The sequence below is a fragment of the Mastigoproctus giganteus genome, chromosome 3, assembly GCF_048544385.1.
Source record: "Mastigoproctus giganteus isolate SK-2022 chromosome 3, ASM4854438v1, whole genome shotgun sequence".
NCBI lineage: Eukaryota > Metazoa > Arthropoda > Arachnida > Uropygi > Thelyphonidae > Mastigoproctus > Mastigoproctus giganteus.
In genome coordinates, this window is record NC_143577.1 from 101911213 (window position 1) to 101932241 (window position 21029).

Consider the following 21029-nt stretch of genomic DNA (forward strand, 5'->3'; position numbering starts at 1 on the left):
CAGACCCAATCGTTCAAAAACTGACCAGATTTTCATCTTGAGGCAGATACATGACATGGAAAAAGCATTTGAGTATAATATACACTTATTTAACCTATATGTAGATTTCAAACAAGCTTTTGATTCATTGAACAAAGAGGAAATGATAAATGATTAATCTCCTGGGCATTCCTGCAAAAATTGTTATGCACGTAAAAGCAACCCTGGCTGGCTCTAAAGCAGTGATGAGAATTGACAATGAGTTGATGACTCCCTTTGACGTTAACACTGATGTTAGACAGGGTAATGCACTCTCTACTGTGTTATTTAACTTGGTTTTAGAGGTGGCTGTCAAAATAAAAGTGACTGGACACATAGGCACAAAGACAGTGCAGGTCTATGCATATGCTAATGATGTCACTATTATCAGTAGGACTAAAGGAGCACTGGAGGAAACAGCGGCCAGGCTGGATAGTGAAGCGCAAAGAAGAGGACTTGGGATAAATGAAGCAAAAACAAAATATACGGAAGTCTGGAAAATGGCAGATAACATGGAAAATTTAAGAACCAACAACTTCTCGTTTGAGCATGTTCAAAATTTCACCTATCTAGGTTTGCAGATAAACCAGTCCAACTCTATTACTAATGAAATTAAGTCCCATATCCTGAGTGAAGTCCAGCATATTGAACAGACATTTAAAATTAAGAATGTACAAAAGTCTCTTTAGACCAGTTGTAACATACGATTGCGAAGCTTGGACATTAACGAGTAAAGATGAGCAGTTGTTGAGAGTGTTCGAATATAGATTTTTGCAAAAAGTCTCTGGGCCCATACAAGAAGTTGATAGATTCTGGAGGATCAGAATGAACCATGAACTTGACAATCTTATTCAGGGTACGGACATCATCAGATTTATGAAGAGCCAGAGACTTGCCTGGTTGGGACATGTTATGAGAATGGATGACAACAGCACAACTAAGAGGATAATAAAATGGAAACCTGCTGGTAGGAGGGCAAGAGGAAGACTGCGAAAAAGATGGATGGATGGCGTAGAGAAGGACTTAAAGGACTTCTAGGAGGGCTTACTGGTGGAACACTGTTGAGAAGGCTAAGACCCACCCTGGGTTATAATGCTAGAAGAAGAAGATGTCTGATAAAAATGGGGTAAATCTATAATACCTGAAAACATATTCTATCCCATTCTATGCATCTACTAAAGAATGTATTGTTTTACAAATAGATTTCAAAGTAATTAACTTTGAAATGTATAATGGTGTTTTATGAGATAAAGATATGAAGTTAACTGATGACATGGCTATTAAACTAACAAATTATTTTCAAAGTAGAGAGAAATTCTTTTTCATTGCAAATAAACTATTTATTGGAGGACAAAAATTTTAACATAAATTAATAGATGTGAGAAGAAAAGACTTTATTTATAACAAAGAAGATGACATATTCAAAATTGAAGCTGTATCACCTTTAGGCTATGTACACCCATATTTTCAAATTACTAGAATTAACTGGAATTAAAACACTACAGTAAACCCCCGCTATTCGCGGAATCTGTATTCGCTGTTTCGCGTATTCGCGATCGCCGATTTAATATAAAATGAAACCTGAAAAAATGTGAATTTTAAAGCGCCGTGACTATTTTCCGCCATAAAAAACATGGGCGTGGCTAAAATTATCTTTCCCGGTCAAAACAGCGCTCAGTGGGTGGGGGGAGAGGGGTGAAAAAATCGCGAGCGTGGATGTTTCTCGCTAATCCTTGTTCAGTATGTGTTATGCGTTTGTCATGGAAGGTTTCGTTGTTTGCTTTTAATTTATATGCTTATAAATTGAATAAATTTATCAATTTATAAATTGATATGCTTACAAAAATGATAAATCTATCGTTTTGCAGTGTAAAACAGACTTTTTCGAGTGTGTTATTAACGGAAGAAAGTGACCTTATTGTGGACAAGTTCTTTCTAACTCTTACAAAAATATGGCTACAAATAAAAAGAGAAATGTGAAAATATCAAAGAAGGTGATGACATTAGCGAATAAAATTGAGTTATTAGACAAAATTTCTAATGGTAAAAGTGTCTCGTCAGTGGCAAAACATAAAATCAATGAGTCAACAGTACGATCAATCAAGAAATCGGAAGAAAAAATCTGCCGTAGTGTCCGTGAAAACTCGCTAATTGCTTCAAAAATTTTCTCTGTAACTCGTGTTGTTAAATTAGAAAAAATGGAAAAGCTTTAAATCTGTGGATAGAAGACCGAACTCAAAATAAAATTCCGTTAAGTTCGCTCATCATTCGCAAAAAGGCAAAACTTTATCAAAACTAGCGAAACTGGTGATAGCACTGGCGGGATGTTTTTTTTGCTAGCAAGCAAAGGTGCTGGTTTGAAAGATTTGTTTGAAATTTCTAATAAATATTACATTTAATATTAAATTGTTTCTTATTTTCATTTCTATGCCATATGCTTGCATTTCACTATGTACTGTCTATGTACATAGTCATATTATGAAGGTACATATAATACATACCTAAACAAAATTTTAGACTAGTTTTTCTTATATATTTCATACTTTGGAACGGAACCCCTTTATTACTATGGGAGCCATAACTCAGTATTCGTGTTTTTGGTATTCGCGACATTTCTCAGGTACGTAACCCCGCGAATAGCGGGGGTTTACTGTATTTGTTTTTTAATTTCATAGATTTCACCAAATTGGACTTACATATAACAAAGTATATGTAAGTCCAATGAACTTTACTTTGAACTATTAACTGATAAAGTCAGCTGGCTGCTGTGTTTACTTAAGTGTTGATAAAACTACTGTGTGTTGTTGTTATCTCCCCTTACTGAAAGACTAGGTATGAAACAATGATATCTATCTTGAGTCTAAAATATAACATTTTCTGAAAGAATTTTTCCCAAAAACGTTTTTCAGTATGAAGTGTAATAGTCCTTACAATATGTACTTATATTACGATATGCCCTTGATAGCCTTGCAACTGATAAAATTCAGTCAGGTAGCTACTCTGTTTACTTAAGCACTAGGCGCCTCCGTAGCCAGGTGGGAAGGAGCAGCAGTGCGTAGCACATGCTTCTTGATTAGACCGGTGTTTGAGCCCGTCACCACCAAATACAGAGGATGCAGAAAGGTCAATGAATGACCTTAGTTGCTAATGCTCCTAAAAACCAAATAAACAACAACAACTTAAGCACTGATAAAAAAAACTGCTTGTTCATATCTCTCCATACTGTAATGACTTGGTAGAAACAATATTATCTCTTAGAGTGCATTCATAGACAGAAGTTACTAAATTTTTATAGAAGTCAATGGGTGAAATAGTAATTAGTTCTAAGATTCTAAAACAAACACAAGCGTCTGACATTATATTCAGACATACCTCTTATGTGTGATATAATTCTTAAATATAGAATATTTAAGATTATTTTATTTTATATTCTTAAATATAAAATGTTGTGTTAACCAAATTAAATACATATTATTCATGTTTTAACACAAGTAATCAGTATGATAATAATCACTATCAAGTATTTTGATAGTCATGAATGGAAATTAATAACATGATTTCCTAATGGCATTTGTGAATTAGATTCCTTTAATTCATAACTAATTGAAACTTCATTTTTATTCAGAAAAAGCACCTGTTGTTTTTCACAGTAATTTGTCTGCAGAGAGATTTTTAGTTAAATTAGATGAAGGTTATGAAATTGATTTTTCAGAAGGGGAGTTATATATTGTGTTACAGTTTGAACAAGGGATATATACGATGGGGTATCAAAAAGTTCATACCCTGACCTAGATAAAACATCAGTAGGAGGATGCTGTTTTTAATATAAGTTGTCTACATATTCAATAACTAATGTGAAATTTCATTCCCGTAGGTAATCGTACACCAGAGGTGGAGCCTGGAATCTGAGGAAGGATGCTATGGTTGACAAAGTGGAGTATCGAGCAGTGATCAAGTTCCTTTATTTGCAGGGCAAGAAAGCTCAGGAAATTGATGAATAAATGAAAGCTGTGTATGGGCAGAATTGTCCATCATATGACACTGTAAAAAAGTGAAAACGGAAGTTCCAGTGCAGTCGTACAAGTGTCTTTGATGAGCCAAGAGAATGAAGGCTATTAACATCCACAGACAATGAGACGGTTGTAAAGGTTGGTGCTGAGTTGGTGCTGAGTGACGCTTTGACAATTCAGTTGCTGCTGTGACAATTCATTTCATCGTAAATGCAGCGGGAATTAGTTATGGGTCTGCCCACAGCATTTTACATGACTATCTGCACGTCTAAGGTTTCCACATGATGGGTTCCATGATTGCTGACACCTTTGCAGAAGCAATGTTGATTGCAATGTTCTCATCAACTGTTGGATTTGTGTAATGCAGATGTTGAGAACTTTTTGATTGGTTGGTGACAAATGACGAATGCTGGGTGTACCAGTATGATACGGAGACTAAAGACATATCAAAGCATGCATGGACGTTGCCTTGATTTGTCTCAGGAAGTCATCATTGAAGTGGGATTTTGGTTTCAGGCAAAAAGTGTGGACTTTTATGATCGAGGCATTAAACAACTAATCCATATATGAGAGAAATGTGTTATTATACATGGAGAGCATAGAGAAGGATTAAAGTTCCTGTGAACCTTTCTAGGGCTATTATTTCTAAGTAAGGGTATGAACTTTTTGATACCCCCTCGTATAAAGATAGACTAAATCAAGGTAAGTATACATCTAATATTACTTTTGGAGTAGATAAAATAGTACATTGTTTAGTTGTAAAAGGAGTTAATGATAATGGCATTCAAATAGGCCTCTAGGGTCGGGAATACTCGTATTCATAGTAACTGCACAATCCTACACCAGTCATTATTAAATAAAATAAATAAATAGAATTGTGTTATATTAAAATAATAATGATGCAAATAAATGAAATAAATAGAATGATATAATTCCACCGGATAAAACTGATAAAAAGGTAACTATCTGTACAATAAAATATGAAATTTTAAACTGCAATGATTAAATTACAATAAACAATGTAGATAAAACAGGATAATAAAAGTGCTAGCTTTCAGAGGTATCCACCTCCTTTTTCAACAGTGAGGTTAATCGTACAGCATATCTTAAATATCAGCAGGCTCATGGTTCTCAGCATGTTTCTACAGGAGCATGGGCAGTATTCTCCGCTGGAACTGGAAATGGCTTGGGAGTGTGCCAGGCGGAATCGCTCATTCCATCCAAGAACCACCGCCTCGAAGAGGGGATGAATGCGGATTCCCCTTATCTCTATTAATGGTATTGCTCTCGAAGCAAATCTGCAAGCTCTCGAGCTATTTGCGGTCCCAAAATCTGTGTTCCCGGTCAATGATAACAGCTTTGTCTGGGGAGATTTGATGGTGCTCCTCCCAAAAATGTTCTGCCATAGCAGACTTCCCATAATCCACGATCTTTATTGCATTCATATGCTTCCCCCAGACAGTCTTTAAACCGGCATTTCATTTCACCAACATAACATTCCCCACAATCCGGGCACCTTATCTCATACATGATCCCACTTGTACATTCCCTTGGTATGGGGTCCTGTGACACAACTGTGTGCAACCTCTGCTCTGGACAAAGCATGTGTAGGATTGCCTATGAATGACACAATCAGCCTAAGTGGAACCCCCGTCTTATGAATCTTTGGAAGGCCGTAGAACCTAGGTAATTGGCATCCTGTTGCATGCAATGTCCAATAAATATCTTTGGAAATATTTTCAGCCTTCAACCAACCTTGTAGAGGGTTACTTGTAGGAATCCATTGGTGGGTTTGGAATGGTAGGTAAACAAGACTACAAGGTTGGTTGAAGGCTGAAAAGATTTCCAAAGATATTTATTGGACATTGCAGGCAACAGGATGCCAATTACTTAGGTTCTACAGCCTTCCAAAGATTAATAAGGTGGGGGTTCCGCTTGGGCCGATTGTGTCATTTATAGGCAGTCCTACACGTGCTTTGTCCAGGTTCCTAGCCAGACTAATTTCTCCTATTGTTGGACGTTCCAATTTTACCATCAGGGATAGAGACTTTGTGTGATTCATAAGGGCTCAGGCTATAGAAGAAGGCAAGGCATTGGTATCATTCAATGTGATATCCTTGTTCACATGCATTCCTATTGACCATGAGGTGCAATGTACACGTATAGCATTGGAGAAGGATGACATCCTAAGAAATAGGACTCCGTTAAGCATGGAGGACATTTGTAGTGGGGTGGAGCTATGTTTCTCAAGTACCACCATGGTGTTTCAAACCACAATGTACAAGCAGGTTCACAGTGCAACAATGGGTTCCCCTATTAGTGCTGTCACAGCAAATTTAGCTATAGAGGAGCTCAAAGCCAGGATTTTTGATGGGTCAGTTCTCCCCACGTGCACATGGAAACGATATGTTTACAATTATTCGGAGGGGGAGAGAGGATGATGTGCTTTATTTCCTTAGTAGCTTCTCCCCGTTTATTCAGTTTACCTCGGAGGTGGAAGTAGAGGGTACCCTCTCTTTCCTTGATGTGTTGGTACATAGGGAAGGCCCTAGGGTGAAAACCAGTGTATATAGGAAAACCAGTGTATATAGGGTGAAAACCAGTGTATATAGGCCCCAGTGCCGGGGCCAATATACACATTACAATATAGCACAAACCAACCATCATAAGAACAGTGTGTGTTATCAGGGCATTGTTGGATAGGGCTGGGTCCCGTTGCAGCTCCAAGGATAGAAAAGAAGAAATTAAATGTGTCACAGCAAATCTCAGAAAATGCGGCTACAGCCACATTTCTGAGATTCGCTGTGACACATTTAATTTATCTATGATTTATCTATCTATAATTATATTTATATATTTATCTCTGATCTTTAGGATATATTTATCTATGATCCTCTGATTCAGAGGATCATAGATAAATATATCCGAGAAGTGAAGCACAGACGAAGAGAGCCATTTACACCAGTTGCCACCGCATACATTCCCTACTAACTGGGCTTAACTGAGCGTATAGCTTGTGTATTGCATGGTTGCCAGACACGCTGTGCAGCTGCCAGGGCAGAGAGGTTGCATGCAGTTGTGTCACAGGTCGACCCCATACCAAGCTAATGTACAAGTGGGGTCGTATATGAGATAAGGTGTCCGGATTGTGGGGAATGTTATGTTGGTGAAACAAAACGTCAGTTTAAAGATCGTCTGGGGGGCATATGAATACGATAAAGACCACGGATTATGGGAAGTCTGCTGTGGTAGAACATTTTTGGGAGGAGCGCCATCAAATGTCCCCAGATGAAGCTGTTATTGTCGAGCACATAGATTTTGGGACAGCAAATGGCTTGAGAGCTTGCGGATTTGCCCGTCTGAGAGCAATACCATTAATAGGGAATCTGCATTCATCCCCTCTTTGAGGTGGTGGTTCTTGGATGGGATGAGCGGTTCTGCCTGGCACGCTCCCAAGCCATTTCTGGCTCCAGTGCACATGGGGAGAATACTGCCCGTGCTCCTGTAGAAATGCGTGCTGAGAACCGTGAGCCTGCTGATATTTAAGGATGTGCTGTACGATAAACCTCGCTGTTGAAAAAGGAGGTGAATGCCTCTGAAAGCTACAGTGTTTTAGCACTTTTATTATCCTGTGTTTTATCTACATTGTTTATTGTAATTTATTCATTGCAGTTTAAAATTTCATATTTTATTGTTCAGACAGTTACCTTTTTATCAGTTTTATCTCGTGGAATTATATCATTCTATTTATTTCATTTATTTGCATCGTTATTATTTTAATATAACACAACGCTATTTATTTATCTTATTTAATAAAGGTTGGTGTAGGATTGTGCAGTTATTATGAATATAATGACATTCAATCTGATGTTATATATAACTTTAAACCTACAAGCTATCCATTTGCTGCTATAATTGAAAAACTCGCCTCCGTAGCCAGGTGGGAAGGAGCAGCAGTGCGTAGCACACGCTTCTTGATTAGACTGGGGTTCGAGCCCATCACCACCAAATACGGAGGATGAGGAAAGGTCAGGGAATGACCACCGCATTTCCCGGAGCAATATGGCCTTAGTTGCTAATGCTCCTAAAAACCAAATAACAAACAACAATTGAAAAACTTAACTCACCAATATATTTTCCTCTCAATAAAATGACATTTAATGAAATAATTATTTCACTAACAGATGAGTATGAAAGATTAGTTAACTTAAATGGTGAAGATATATCTTGTGTATTTACACATATGTAGAAAGCATGATGACTTATTATATTAGCTGATTAAGAAGGTTTAAAAAAAAGGTTAACATGATTTTAAATAAATACGGTATAATTTAAATAAATTATCCTTAACAGAAACAAACAGTTATTAACCCCAGGGCTCACATCTGATGAGTATAGGCTTAGCCCACCCAGGGTCGCCGACCGGGCTAGCCGGGTTGGGTAAAGTGCCTGCTTGGCAACCCAAAGGTTGCTGGTTCGAATCCTGCCTCGGGCTTAGATCAGAATAGTGCGAAAACCTTGGGAGGTGCATTATGGCCTGGCCACAGAAGCGGATGTGCCAGCAACTAACAAAAAAAAAAAAAAAAAAAAAAAAAACACCCAGGGTTCTGAGCTGGATATCATCATCATCATTCATCTCTTTCTTGGTGACTCCTTTACTTTTGACTCTCTCACTCGCAGGTAACTTGGGATTTTGAGGTTAGCTGGTGCAGCATAACCTCAGGCTTCCTTGCACCATATGGCTAATAATAATAATAATAATAATAATATTACAAAGCTGAACCTCGAATCTATGAACATATTACTGGAAGTGGTATTATATTTGATAAAAAGATTAATGATGATTGGTAAGAAAGGACTTGAAATGGTTAAAGATAAGGCTATAGATATGCTATTTGATAAAGGTAAACAACTGATTAACAGATTAAGTGATGAAAACAAAGCAAGGCTTGAAAAGTTATTAAAATGTGGAGGATTGAAATTACTTAAATATTAATTTCACGTTAAATGGAAGTAGAACATCCTATGTGGAATTTATTTGAATAACCTCTTATAGATATATCAGCTGAATTCTATGAATTTCATAATTATCTGGAAAGAAATGCAAATGTTAAGGAGCTTTCAAAGTATATATATTTTTTTTCAAGATTTTGATAAGTATTTTTTGCTTCATGGAGGTTACTTGCACATACAAGGATGTATACTAAACCTTGATAATACTACAGTTAATGAAAACGAAATTGTAACTTAGAAAATAATGGTTTTAATATCTTTTCAAGGATCAATTTATTATAAATAATAAAACTATAGCTGATATCTCATATGTTGGTATAAAATCGTTGGTTGAAAATTTAGTGAATTTTATCAGATGATTATTCCAGATCTAGTGCTACCAATATGTTTTGGTATCCTGATGCCTCAAATACTTTAGATTTGAATATATTTAATGGTGCTACAGATCCATCTAAAGACTTGAAGGTTCACAAATAACCTCAAAAATAAAAAATAATAAAAATTTCAATGAACGATTCTGTAAACAACTAGAATTAACTAAAAAAGTAAGCCTGTATGTTTTTGGTTACCACGCAATTAATTTTTTGGGTTTTGCAGAGATGTCAAAAAAAAAGGTTTCACAGGAATTGAAATCAGATTTAAATTAGATAGAAATTCAGATTAAAATATATTAATTACTACAGAAAATAATAAGAAATATAAATTTAAGTTAGAAAAACTATCTTTATGGCCTTCCACAAGTTAAACTTTCATTAACCACAGAAAGTAAATTTTTACAAAATATTATATCAGCAGAAACTGTTAACTTGTTATGGGAGTGTGGTAATGTGTATTTATCTAATATCTATATAATATCAGTGTAGATACTCCATAGATAACTCTTAAGAAACTACGATGGTAGTGTGGGAGGCATCATTTGCTCTGTATCTCATATTGTGCTCTTCCTTCACAACGAGTTGGCATGGTATTGCACTACCTCGAATAAGTAACGCTTCACTAATAGAGAAGACTATTGTTACTTATTCTCAGGGATTACCACCACCCAGACGGCACCATTTCAAAGCTATTGGCCTATCATCGGTGGGTGGGTGGGCAGGTACCCTGGTATTGCAGACACAACAACCCAGTTGTGAAGATAATCACACAATATGAGAGATGCCAAAAGGTTTATATGATAATATTTAAAAATAACTAAATGCACAAGGCATATTATGTTAAGAGTAAGAGTTTTAAAATCTGTATAATATCGGTGTAGATACACCATAGATGGCCCCGGGTGCCAAGCGTTTCCGTGGCCAAGCGATTCTCGTACGATTGAAAAGCGTTTTTCTCTAAGCGACTAGGTTCTATTTTGTTTTCTCCCTTGATTATTAAACTTTTTCTTTAAGTAGCCCTTTTTCTTAAAAGCACTAAGAAGAGAGCCCAGAAGAAGGAAAGAACCTTTTTCTTTAATTAAATTAGTCTTACTAATTATACTAACCTATACGCTTGGCCACAAGCGGCACTGCTCCTGCCTCCCCGTGGCGGGGCCGGTAATCTGGGTGGTAAAAATATACCCCCAGGGCCAAAAGGAGCTAACATGGATACGAGTAATTATCCACCTTTAGAGCCATCAAGCTCAAGGTCAGAAATTCCTGACAATGACCGTGACACTAACCAGCCCAAAAGGTTTAGAAGGGAACCTGAATGCCATGAAGAATTACCAAATTTCTTGGTGATTCATTCCTTATCCTCCCAACCTGTAGGCAAATTGTCACCATTTTTGATTCAGAAATATTTGGAATCAATTACTGGATCACCAAAAATGGTGAAAAGACTACAATCCGGAGATCTCCTCATTGAAACTGCCACCGCTAAACATTCTGAGCGGCTCTTAAACACAACATCATTTTGTGGGCTCACAGTATCAATAACTCCACACAGAACCTTAAATTCATCAAAGGGTGTAATCAGTGAGTGGGACCTAATTACAGTCTCCGAAGAAGAGCTACTTCAAGAACTAAGTAGTCAAAAAGTTACAAATGTGAAACGGATTATGACTAAAAAAGATGGAAATCTCACTCCAACAAGATCCATCATTTTAACATTCAGCACGCCAGACTTACCATCCTCAATTAAAGCTGGCTATTTGAATTGTCGTATAAGACCATTTATCCCAAATCCCGTTCGCTGCTTCAAATGCCAGAAATACGGGCATTCGCAGCAGGCATGTAGAGGTGAGGCCATATGTCCCATCTGCGGTTCTGAAGATCACACTCAAGCGGATTGCTCTGTCAAAACCCCTGTTTGTCCAAATTGCAAAGAAAGCCACCCAGCTTTTTCAAAAACATGTGAGCTATGGATTACAGGAAAGAAAATTCAAAAGTACAAAATAGAAAATAAAGTCACGTTTCCTGAGGCACGTAGACAAGTTATGTCGACCCTGCCTAGTAGTCGTTCCTATGCAGCTCGCACTCGGAACTTCGTTTCTACCGCAGCTCAAACAGATGTATCAGTTCCACCTAACACCTCTCTAGCGAGCTGGCTCAAATCTACGCTTTCAACCTCAAAGAAAGATAATCCTCCAAAAAGAACTAGCGAAGCCACAAACACTCCAATCAGCATTCCTACTCATACCCCATTAGTCCCAGTTGGAAAAGAACAATTAAAATCTGAATCAGTCTCTAAAAAAACGGAATCTCCCTCCAAAAGCATGGATGTAGATGAGCTGCTAGACAATGAGGAACCTATTCTAGAACTCCATGCAGAGGACACCATGGATACTGGACGCCCCACATTCTCAAAAAAGGACCGGAAAAAATGTCCCACGTACAGAAAACAGTCAGATGAATCACCCTCAGGTAAACCTAAATAATGAACAATATCATACAATGGAATTGCAGAGGACTAAGCACTCATTCTGATGACGTAAGAGATTTAATAGCTCAATTTAATCCCATAGGTGTATGCTTACAGGAAGCATTCTTGTCACCCCAAGTTTTGCCAAAATTTTCAGGTTATACCATTTACAGACGAGATAGGAACTCGGTATCACCTGCACGTGGAGGAGTTGCTATTCTCGTTAACGCTAACATACCATCCAAGCCGATTCAATTGAGAACTACCCTAGAAGCTGTGGCAGCTCGCCTTGCAGCTGGTACGTAATTTACCATTGTTTCTATTTATATTCCGCCATCTGCACCACTTCTGCTTTCAGAACTTGACAACCTAATTGCACAACTGCCAACTCCAATTTGTCTTTTTGGTGACTTTAATGGACACCATCCAATGTGGGGATCGGCCACAATGGATATAAGAGGCAAATTGATGGAGGAATTCATGCATAATAATGATCTTAATTTATTAAATTCTGGATCTCCTACCTACATCCACTTAGCAACCGGATCTGCTTCCGCAATAGACTTGTCAATTTGTTCGCCATCCATATTTCCAATCATGACATGGTCGGTATTAACCGATCCATTCAACAGCGATCACTTTCCAATTATTTGCTCTCTACAAACGGGGGTAACTTCAAATCCTGACCAACGATCCACTTGGCAGTTTAAAAAGGCAAACTGGGATGGCTATTCTGCCCAGATACGCTTAGACAGATTTTATGTTCAAAGTCAACATATTGATGATGTCAACACTTACATAACCAATCAAATTATGACTGCAGCTAAGGCCTCCATTCCAAAATCCACACCATATCGAAAACACAGAAATAACTGGTGGAATACAGATTGTTTAATTGCCAAACAGGAAAAAAAACCGCGCCTGGAATCATTTCCGCAAGTATCCCACCACTAGTAACCTAATTGCTTTTAAAAGACTAAAAGCAAAAGCTAGACAAGTTAGGCGGAAAGCGAAACGGGATTCATGGATTGCTTTTGCCTCCACCATTACCAAAGACACGGACCCACAAGTCATCTGGAAAAGAATACAGGCACTAAATGGCAAATTTGCTCGGCTGCCCTCTCCGATACTTCATTGGAAAGGGAAAGACATTTCTACTCCCGAAGAAGTTGCAAATGCATTTGCAGAATCATTTGCAAAAATATCAGCTTCTGCCACCTATGCCTCCACCTTCCAGAAAATCAAAGCAGGTGCAGAACGGTATAAAATTAACTTCTCCACGCGCCGTTCATTCCCGTACAACCAACCGTTTACGTTAATAGAACTTCAAGAATCATTAAACAGATCTTCCAATAGTGCTGCAGGTCCAGATGGAGTTTATTATATTATGTTAAAGCATTTACTTGGAGAAGACTTGAGAACCCTATTAATTTTCTACAATCGGATCTACTCTGAAAATGCCTATCCATCTTCATGGCGCCATTCGTTCATTATCGCCTTACCAAAACCAGGAAAAAATCCTTCCTGTGTTGAAAACTACAGGCCAATATCTCTTACGAGCTGCATGGGAAAAATTTTCGAAAGAATGGTTCACACTAGACTCACTTACATCCTGGAGTCCGAGAATCTCCTTCCAGATCACCAGTATGGCTTTCGAAAAAATAGATCAACCCTAGATGTACTCATTAAAGCCGAGTCTCATATCCGAAATGCCTTTATCATGAAACAACATCTGGTCATGGTCAATTTAGATCTTGAAAAGGCATTTGACACTACATGGCGGCATGGTATTATTATGGACCTTTACCACCTGGGGCTTAGGGGTCATTTGCCAGAAATAATTCAGAATTTCCTGCAACTGCGCTCTTTTCAAGTCCGATACAAAAACGTCCTCTCTACATCTCACATCCAGGAAGAGGGAGTCCCGCAGGGATCAATACTCAGTCCAACACTGTTTTCAATCCGAGTTAGCAGCATGACACGAGATATCCCAAAAACTGTTCAAACTTATATGTATGCAGATGATCTTACCATTTCTTGTCAATCTCAAAGTATGAATACCATTGAACGGCAGCTACAACTTGCCATAACCAAAATAGAATCCTGGACTTCACGGAATGGTTACAGACTGTCTGAAAATAAATGCACTGTCACTCACTTTTGCAAGAAGCGAACTCTCCATCCTGAACCTGAATTACAGATAAACAATACTCCAATCCCTCTCGTTAATACCGTTAAATTTCTTGGACTACTATTAGACTGCAAACTAAACTTCCAAGCTCACATCACTTATTTGAGAACTTCTTGTTTAAAGCATTTGAATATACTTCGTTCGGTATCATCTATGTCATGGGGAGCTGATCGGTGTACTTTGCTGCATCTTTACAGAAGTTTAATCCATTCACGGCTAGATTATGGTTGTCCAGTGTATGACTCTGCCAGGAGCACTACTTTAAAACGGCTAAATATGATCTATCACAGTGCTCTGAGGACTGCGCTGGGAGCTTTCAGGACTTCTCCGATCCAAAGTCTATATATTGAAGCGCATGATCCTCCATTACACCTGCGTAGAAAAACACTACTGCTTCACTACGCTGCTAAGATCCAGAGTCTACCATCGCACCCAAGTTGGGAATATCTCTATAATACTCGTTGGGATGTCTTCTATGAGAGCAAGCCAAATGAAAATAGACCCGCCTCTCTCAGGATCAAAGAGCTTGTTCAGACTTGGAATGTCGATTTAAATGAAATCTTCCAAGACACAACTACACCTGTTGCTCCTTGGACATACGTGTCTGTCTCTCAAGATACATACTTCCTCCAGTGGGGGAAAAATATACCTTCCTGCAATATCAGACAGTTACATTCAGCTCATGATATGAACAACCATGCCTGTAAAATCTATACGGATGGTTCAAAAACTGAGAGTATGGTAGGTGCTGCGGCAGTTTTTCCTTTATGTACAATTTCAGCCACACTACCGCTTGCTTGCAGTGTCTTCACATCAGAATTATATGCCATTAAGTTAGCGCTTAGTAAGATAATTGAGCTTTCCATCTCATCTGCCATAATTTACACAGATTCTCTTAGTGCTGTCTCTGCCATAAGGAAGAATTCCTCCATTTCTCACCCTACATTGAAACAGATTCATTCCCAGCTATTCGCTTGCAGTGTGTCCAATCAGTCAATCAGTTTCTGCTGGATCCCTGGCCATTCAGGCATTCCGGGAAATGAAAGTGCCGACTTCGCCGCTAAACATCCTCAACCCGCTCTCTCACAACATCCTCAGGTTCCTTTCTCTGATTTTAAGGCTGTCATACGCAAAGCCTGCTACAATAAATGGTCACAGACCTGGAAAAGTGACCCTAACAATAAACTTTACCAGATAAAAGAAGATCCAAAGCTGTGGCTGTCTGGCTTCCGAAGAAACAGACGAGAGGAAGTCGTACTGGCAAGACTCAGAATTGGACACACTCACCATACTCATCTCTTTCTCTTATTGGGTGAAAGCCCACCACAGTGCCCATCCTGTCAGACGCAGCTTACAGTCCGTCATTTCCTGGTTGATTGTCCCTTACATTCAACCATCCGGTCAAATACTTTTCAGTCTCTCTCTAAATTGAATATATCACCTGATTTATCTCGCATCTTAGGAAATGAAGCAAATATTGAAGAACTTTTATTATATATAAAACATATTGGTTTGTACAGAAGCATATAATGTAATCTCTATAACACTATGCTTTTTGTCAATTAACGATGAAGAGACACAATTTGGCCTTAGTAGCCCTTGTGTCGTTAAACCAAACAACAACAACAACAACAACAACAACAACACCATAGATAACTCTTAAGAAACTACGATGATAGTGTGGGAGGCATCATTTGCTCTGTAATCTCATATTGTGCTCTTCCTTCACAAGTCTGGGTGGTGGTACTCACTGAGAATAAATAACAATAGTCTCTATTAGTGAAGCATTACTTATTTGAGGTAGTGCAATACCATGCAACTTGTTGTGAAGGAAGAGCACAATATGAGATATAGAACAAATGATGTCTCCCACATTACCATCGTAGTTTCTTAAGAGTTATCTATGGTGTATCTACACCGATATTATATAGATATTAAACTCTTACCCTTAACATATTATGCCTTGTGCATTTAGTTATTTGTAAGTATTTATCTAATGTAATGAATAATGATGGGGGTAATTTACTTTGTTTCTAATGCAGAGAAATCACCCTCTCACATTTTTATAATGTTTCAGAAATCAGATAGGTTTGAAAATCAAAAACAAAACAATATGATATTCAATTGTTTGAATTTAATCTTGAGATGTCAGGAAAAAGATATCCATATGAAGAATTTAGAATAAATTATGAAGAAAATGAGTCTGTAAGATTATATACAAGTTCTTTAACTGCAGGAATAAAAGATATATGTTGTGATTAAGGTGTAATTATTGATTATTTTCAGTTCAAAAACATATATCCAATAACACATTTTAACATCAGTAAATACTCCGATTATGTAAACATCAAATCTATAGAAGTTTTATTTCAGTGGAAATTAAAAAAACAAAATTGTCAAATATACTGTTTAATTTTATCTGAAAAGGAAGGCAAACTACAATTACTGGTTAAAAAGACAGTCGATATTTAATCGAAAAAAAATAGTTATTAGTTAGATAAAAATTCCTGAAGACTAACCTTTTAAACGTAATACTGTAAAATGGATGAAGTATCTAGAGATCTCTCTCTCGCTCTCTCTCTCTCTCGCTCTCTCTCTTTTAACAGTTAGCCAGACAATTTAAGGATTATCTCAATTGGAATATTATTTCTAAAGAATAAAAACTCATAAAGGTTTCTAAAAGAATTTCATAAAAAGCTTGATGGGAATATAACATCTAAACATAAGGCTGTCTCTCTGAAGAGTTTATTAAAGAACGTGCAGATAAGTTAAACTGGGAATTTATTTCAGAGTTTCAAAGATTATCTGAGGAATTGAATTTATTTGGGAATTCAAAGAAAAATGAAACATGCCAAAAGTAACTCAATTTCAAACACTTAGTAGTACTTTTATTATTGAAGTTGCTGTTGATGAACTAGATATGTAAATTATAGCTAAATATCAACAGTTATCAGAAGACATCATTGAACAACTACTAGACAAATTAGACTGGAAATAGTTAGCAAAGTACCAGTGGCTAAGTGAAGAATTCATAAATACACATAAAATGAAAATAAACTGGTGTTGATGTTTGTTTTAAATTGCCCATTAAGCAATGAATTCAAACGAAAATTATAACAGGTTAGTTTTATATATACTTGCAAATTTATGTATGAAATAAAATAGCTTAAAAAATGTTTGATAGAAGAATAGACTTTGAATATAATGTAAATAAATTTAAAAAAAAAATTAAAAAAAAAAAGACATCATTCATCTCATAGCAGAAGTTTATGATGAGGAAAAAATTTATTTCAAATTTATATGACAGAAAAGTTTAGTCAAACTTTATCTGATAATTGATATTAAAATTTAAATTTAAAAGATGATTTAAAACTAATTTACTGTGGGTTACAAAATAATACTGAATATGTATTTGATTTTGATTATAGAAAGTTTTTAAAAAATAATCTTTATTTGATATGTTATTTATTAAAAAGGGAGACTTTTTTAGTAATTTTTTTTTTTTTGCTTAAACCTACATTATTTTCTTAAAAATATAATTTTAATTTGTTGATTTTTGTAGATTATTATAGGAAAATAAACGATTTTAAGGAAAAAGGGAGTGCGTTTAGGGAGGGGTGTTTTTTTTTTTTTTTTTGTATTTGTAAAAGTATATATTGTCCTAGAACCTATATGTTTTGTACTACTAAGGAAAGAAGATAATTAAGAATCTCTGATGTCAACTTCACTGTAATGCTATGAAGATTTGAAAATTCTTTTTTTTCATTCTGATCTAAGTTTTTTCCGTCAAAAATTTTGGGAGATATAAGTGACAAGCAAAGGGAACTTTTTCATCAGGACAAATCCGTGACAAAAAGTGGTACAAGATTACTGCCATGATGGGAGATTATTTCTGGTTTCTTAAGAGCACAATGGACTATAAGAAAAATTATCTGTCAAACATTTCAAAGAAAATAGGGTGTATATAGTAGATTAAAGTATTTTAATATGAATGTCTCATTTTTAAGATAGCAATGTGTATTTTTGTAAGATATATGAAAATTGGTTGTTTATTAAATTAGTAAAATTTCAGTATTTCTTTAAATGGAGAAATGATAGATTTTGGTATTTTTGGAATCAGTGGATTGGTTTCCATTATGATCTTTCCGCTGGAGGTTTGAATTTTTTTTTTTTTCTGGATACTATAATAAAATTAATTTATCATTCCAACTTTTGAAAAGTAGTGACATTTTTTGTCAATTAGTATCCTAACATATTAATGTTACATTTATGCCCAGAAGTCTTGTAAATTATAATCTTGAATTAAAATATTGCCAATTTCAAATTGCATGGATTTGTTTATCTTCTATACAGGGATTTGGTAATGTAGGTCTGCATACTATGCGTTATTTGCATCGAGCTGGTGCAAAATGCATTGGAATTCAGGAAGTTGATGGGAGTATTTTTAATTCTGATGGCATTGATCCACGGGAATTAGAAGATTGGAAGCTGGTAACTTGGCTTGCAATTTTTATTGCATGATAAACAAAGTTTTATTTAAAAATAATAGACTTTAGTTTCAAGCAAGTTTTATCTTATAAAGAATTTTGCAAACTTTGTTTTTGCAATAGATGATATAATCATACTTATATAAATGATTTTTAAGGGATTGTTATATTGGGTTATAAAAATAAGATTTTTTTATATTAAGTAATTATTTCTCACATTTTGTGAAAGTTTAATAAAGTGCTAAAATTTGGTGAAATTATCTCAGAATTTCACTCAAAATGGTGCAGTTTTTCTTTTCATTGACTATAGAAAGTAAAATTGAAAATAGGAGCAAAATAATATCTACATTCATACAAATCTGATTTTTGATGTTTCTGCATTCTCTTGAAAATATAATTAATGTTTTTTCGAAAATGTACTGGTAAAACTTCTAGCTATTTGCTATTCTTTATTACAAAAAAAAAAAAAAAAAGAGTGGCCATTTCATCTTGTTCAAAATATTTGATCTGTAATTGTATTTATAGGATTATTTTGAATGTTAATCAGACTGTTTTTTATCAAGAGTATTTGGAAACATTATGCTCCTTTTTTATGCTTTAGCATTTTTTGTATTATAATTGTATTGTGGATGACCATAAGTACTGGAAATAAAATTTACAAGAATAAATTTGGATTACTTTATTTTTATGGAACTTACCTCCCAACTGCTTACATGTTGATTAGGATGAAATTAAATTGGAAAGAGTTGGGAACACACAATTCACAGCTTTCAGTCCTTAATGCAAAACTCACAACACCACCTCCTTTTCACTGGTATAGAATTTGCATAACAAAATTTCCAAAGCCCATGTTCAAGCTGTAACATGGGAATTAGAAATTCATATATTAACAATCCCTTCTTTTTCCTAACGTTTATGAAACAACTGATGACAATTTAATTTCATCCAAATTGACAAGTAAGCAGTTGGGAGGTACAGTCTGCAAAAAAAATGGTAATCCAAATTTCTGCTTGCATTTTTTTTGTAATTCAATTGTTTCTTCATTCTAATGGAAAGGAAAACCGTATACAGTTCTCTGTACTCATTTTAGCAACTCTACATTCTTCCTAAAATGAGGCCTCCAGATCTGTATGCAGCACTCAAGGCACAGCCTGACTATTGCCTTATACCAGGAGTCGGCAACCTGTGGCTCTTTGAACATGTAACTGCGGCTCTTTAACTTTTAGCGCACATGAAGCAAAATTTAAAATTCACTTTCCGGACTTAAAAATCAAGGACATGTGGAATGCAAGACTTTTAAGTTTTAAGGCAAGAATGCCTTAAAACTGAAATTGAGGATTTGGAGAGGTAAAAGGCTGCCCTTGCAATTCTACACAAGTGGATGGTGATAGATGAGTTGAAACAGCAAGATCAATTGTGTTCAATGCATGGAGTAGCTTAATGGACAAGTATATAAATTTGAAAATATGCGTTTGGACTTTTCTCAATAATATACAGGAATGACGTATTTCTGTGGGCAAATATTTTCAAACATGAACTGTATTAAAAATAAAGCAAGAAACCATCTGAACAATGTGAGTCTCTCAGCATGTTTAAAGATTAAAATTATGGCATACTCGCCTGATGTTGAGAGACTCACCCAAGAAGTTCAGCAGCAAAAGTCACATTAATTCATACCGCACTGGATGTTTGTTACTTTTTTTCAGCATTAATAAATAATATTTCAATATATATATATTTTTTAATAACACCTACCCACTCTATTCCATTTCTTAAAAACTCCCTTACTCCCCCTCCTCCAAGCTTGAGCTGAGGTGCGGCTCTTCTCATTCTCTCTTTTTTTAATTAGATCAAAAATAGCTTTTCACTCAAAAAAGGTTGCCGACCCCCCCGTCTTATACAAAGCTATAATCACCTCCTTATCCCTGCTAGCAAAATTCCTCTATATTATTGACAAGATCCCCATGACCTGCTCTGGCAGCCTTTCTGCACTGCTCAGAAAATTTCATATCTGACTGCACAATTACCAAGGTATTTTTCATTCTTTACCACCCTGAGTGTAGTACCACATGGTTTGTACGTTTCTCTGAGGTTACTTCTACCCATATGCAGTACTTTGCATTTGTCAATGTTAAACTTCAGTTGCCACTTCTTGGCCCATCTGCCCAACTTATCTAGATTCAGTTGGAGTAGCATACTTGTCGTTAAAAACCTTTGTATCATCTGCAAACTTTCACATTAAGCCTGATATACCTTCATCAATATCATTGATAAATATACAAAACAACAATGGGCCCAACACCGAACCCTGGGGACCTCCACTAATAACATTTGTCCACAAAGAGAGGTGTCCATTGATTACCATTCTCTGTCGTCTCCCACTCAACCATACCTTTATCCATTGCAGCAGCTTGCCCTTAATGCCATACTGCTCCACTTTGTACAGTAGTCTTCCATGTGCAACAGTATCAA

At 36.2% G+C, this 21029-nt stretch overlaps 1 protein-coding gene across 3 annotated transcripts in view; it reads left to right on the forward strand.

Annotated features, from left to right (window-relative positions):
• Nucleotides 1–21029, forward strand: part of LOC150088191 (glutamate dehydrogenase, mitochondrial-like) — a 246195-nt gene that overhangs the window by 103976 nt on the left and 121190 nt on the right. For all 3 annotated transcript variants that reach the window (XM_090369374.1, XM_090369372.1, XM_090369371.1), the window contains one exon: nt 18424–18561. In XM_090369374.1, the coding sequence (XP_090225500.1) occupies nt 18424–18561 (138 nt within the window). The remainder of the gene's footprint in view (nt 1–18423; nt 18562–21029) is intronic.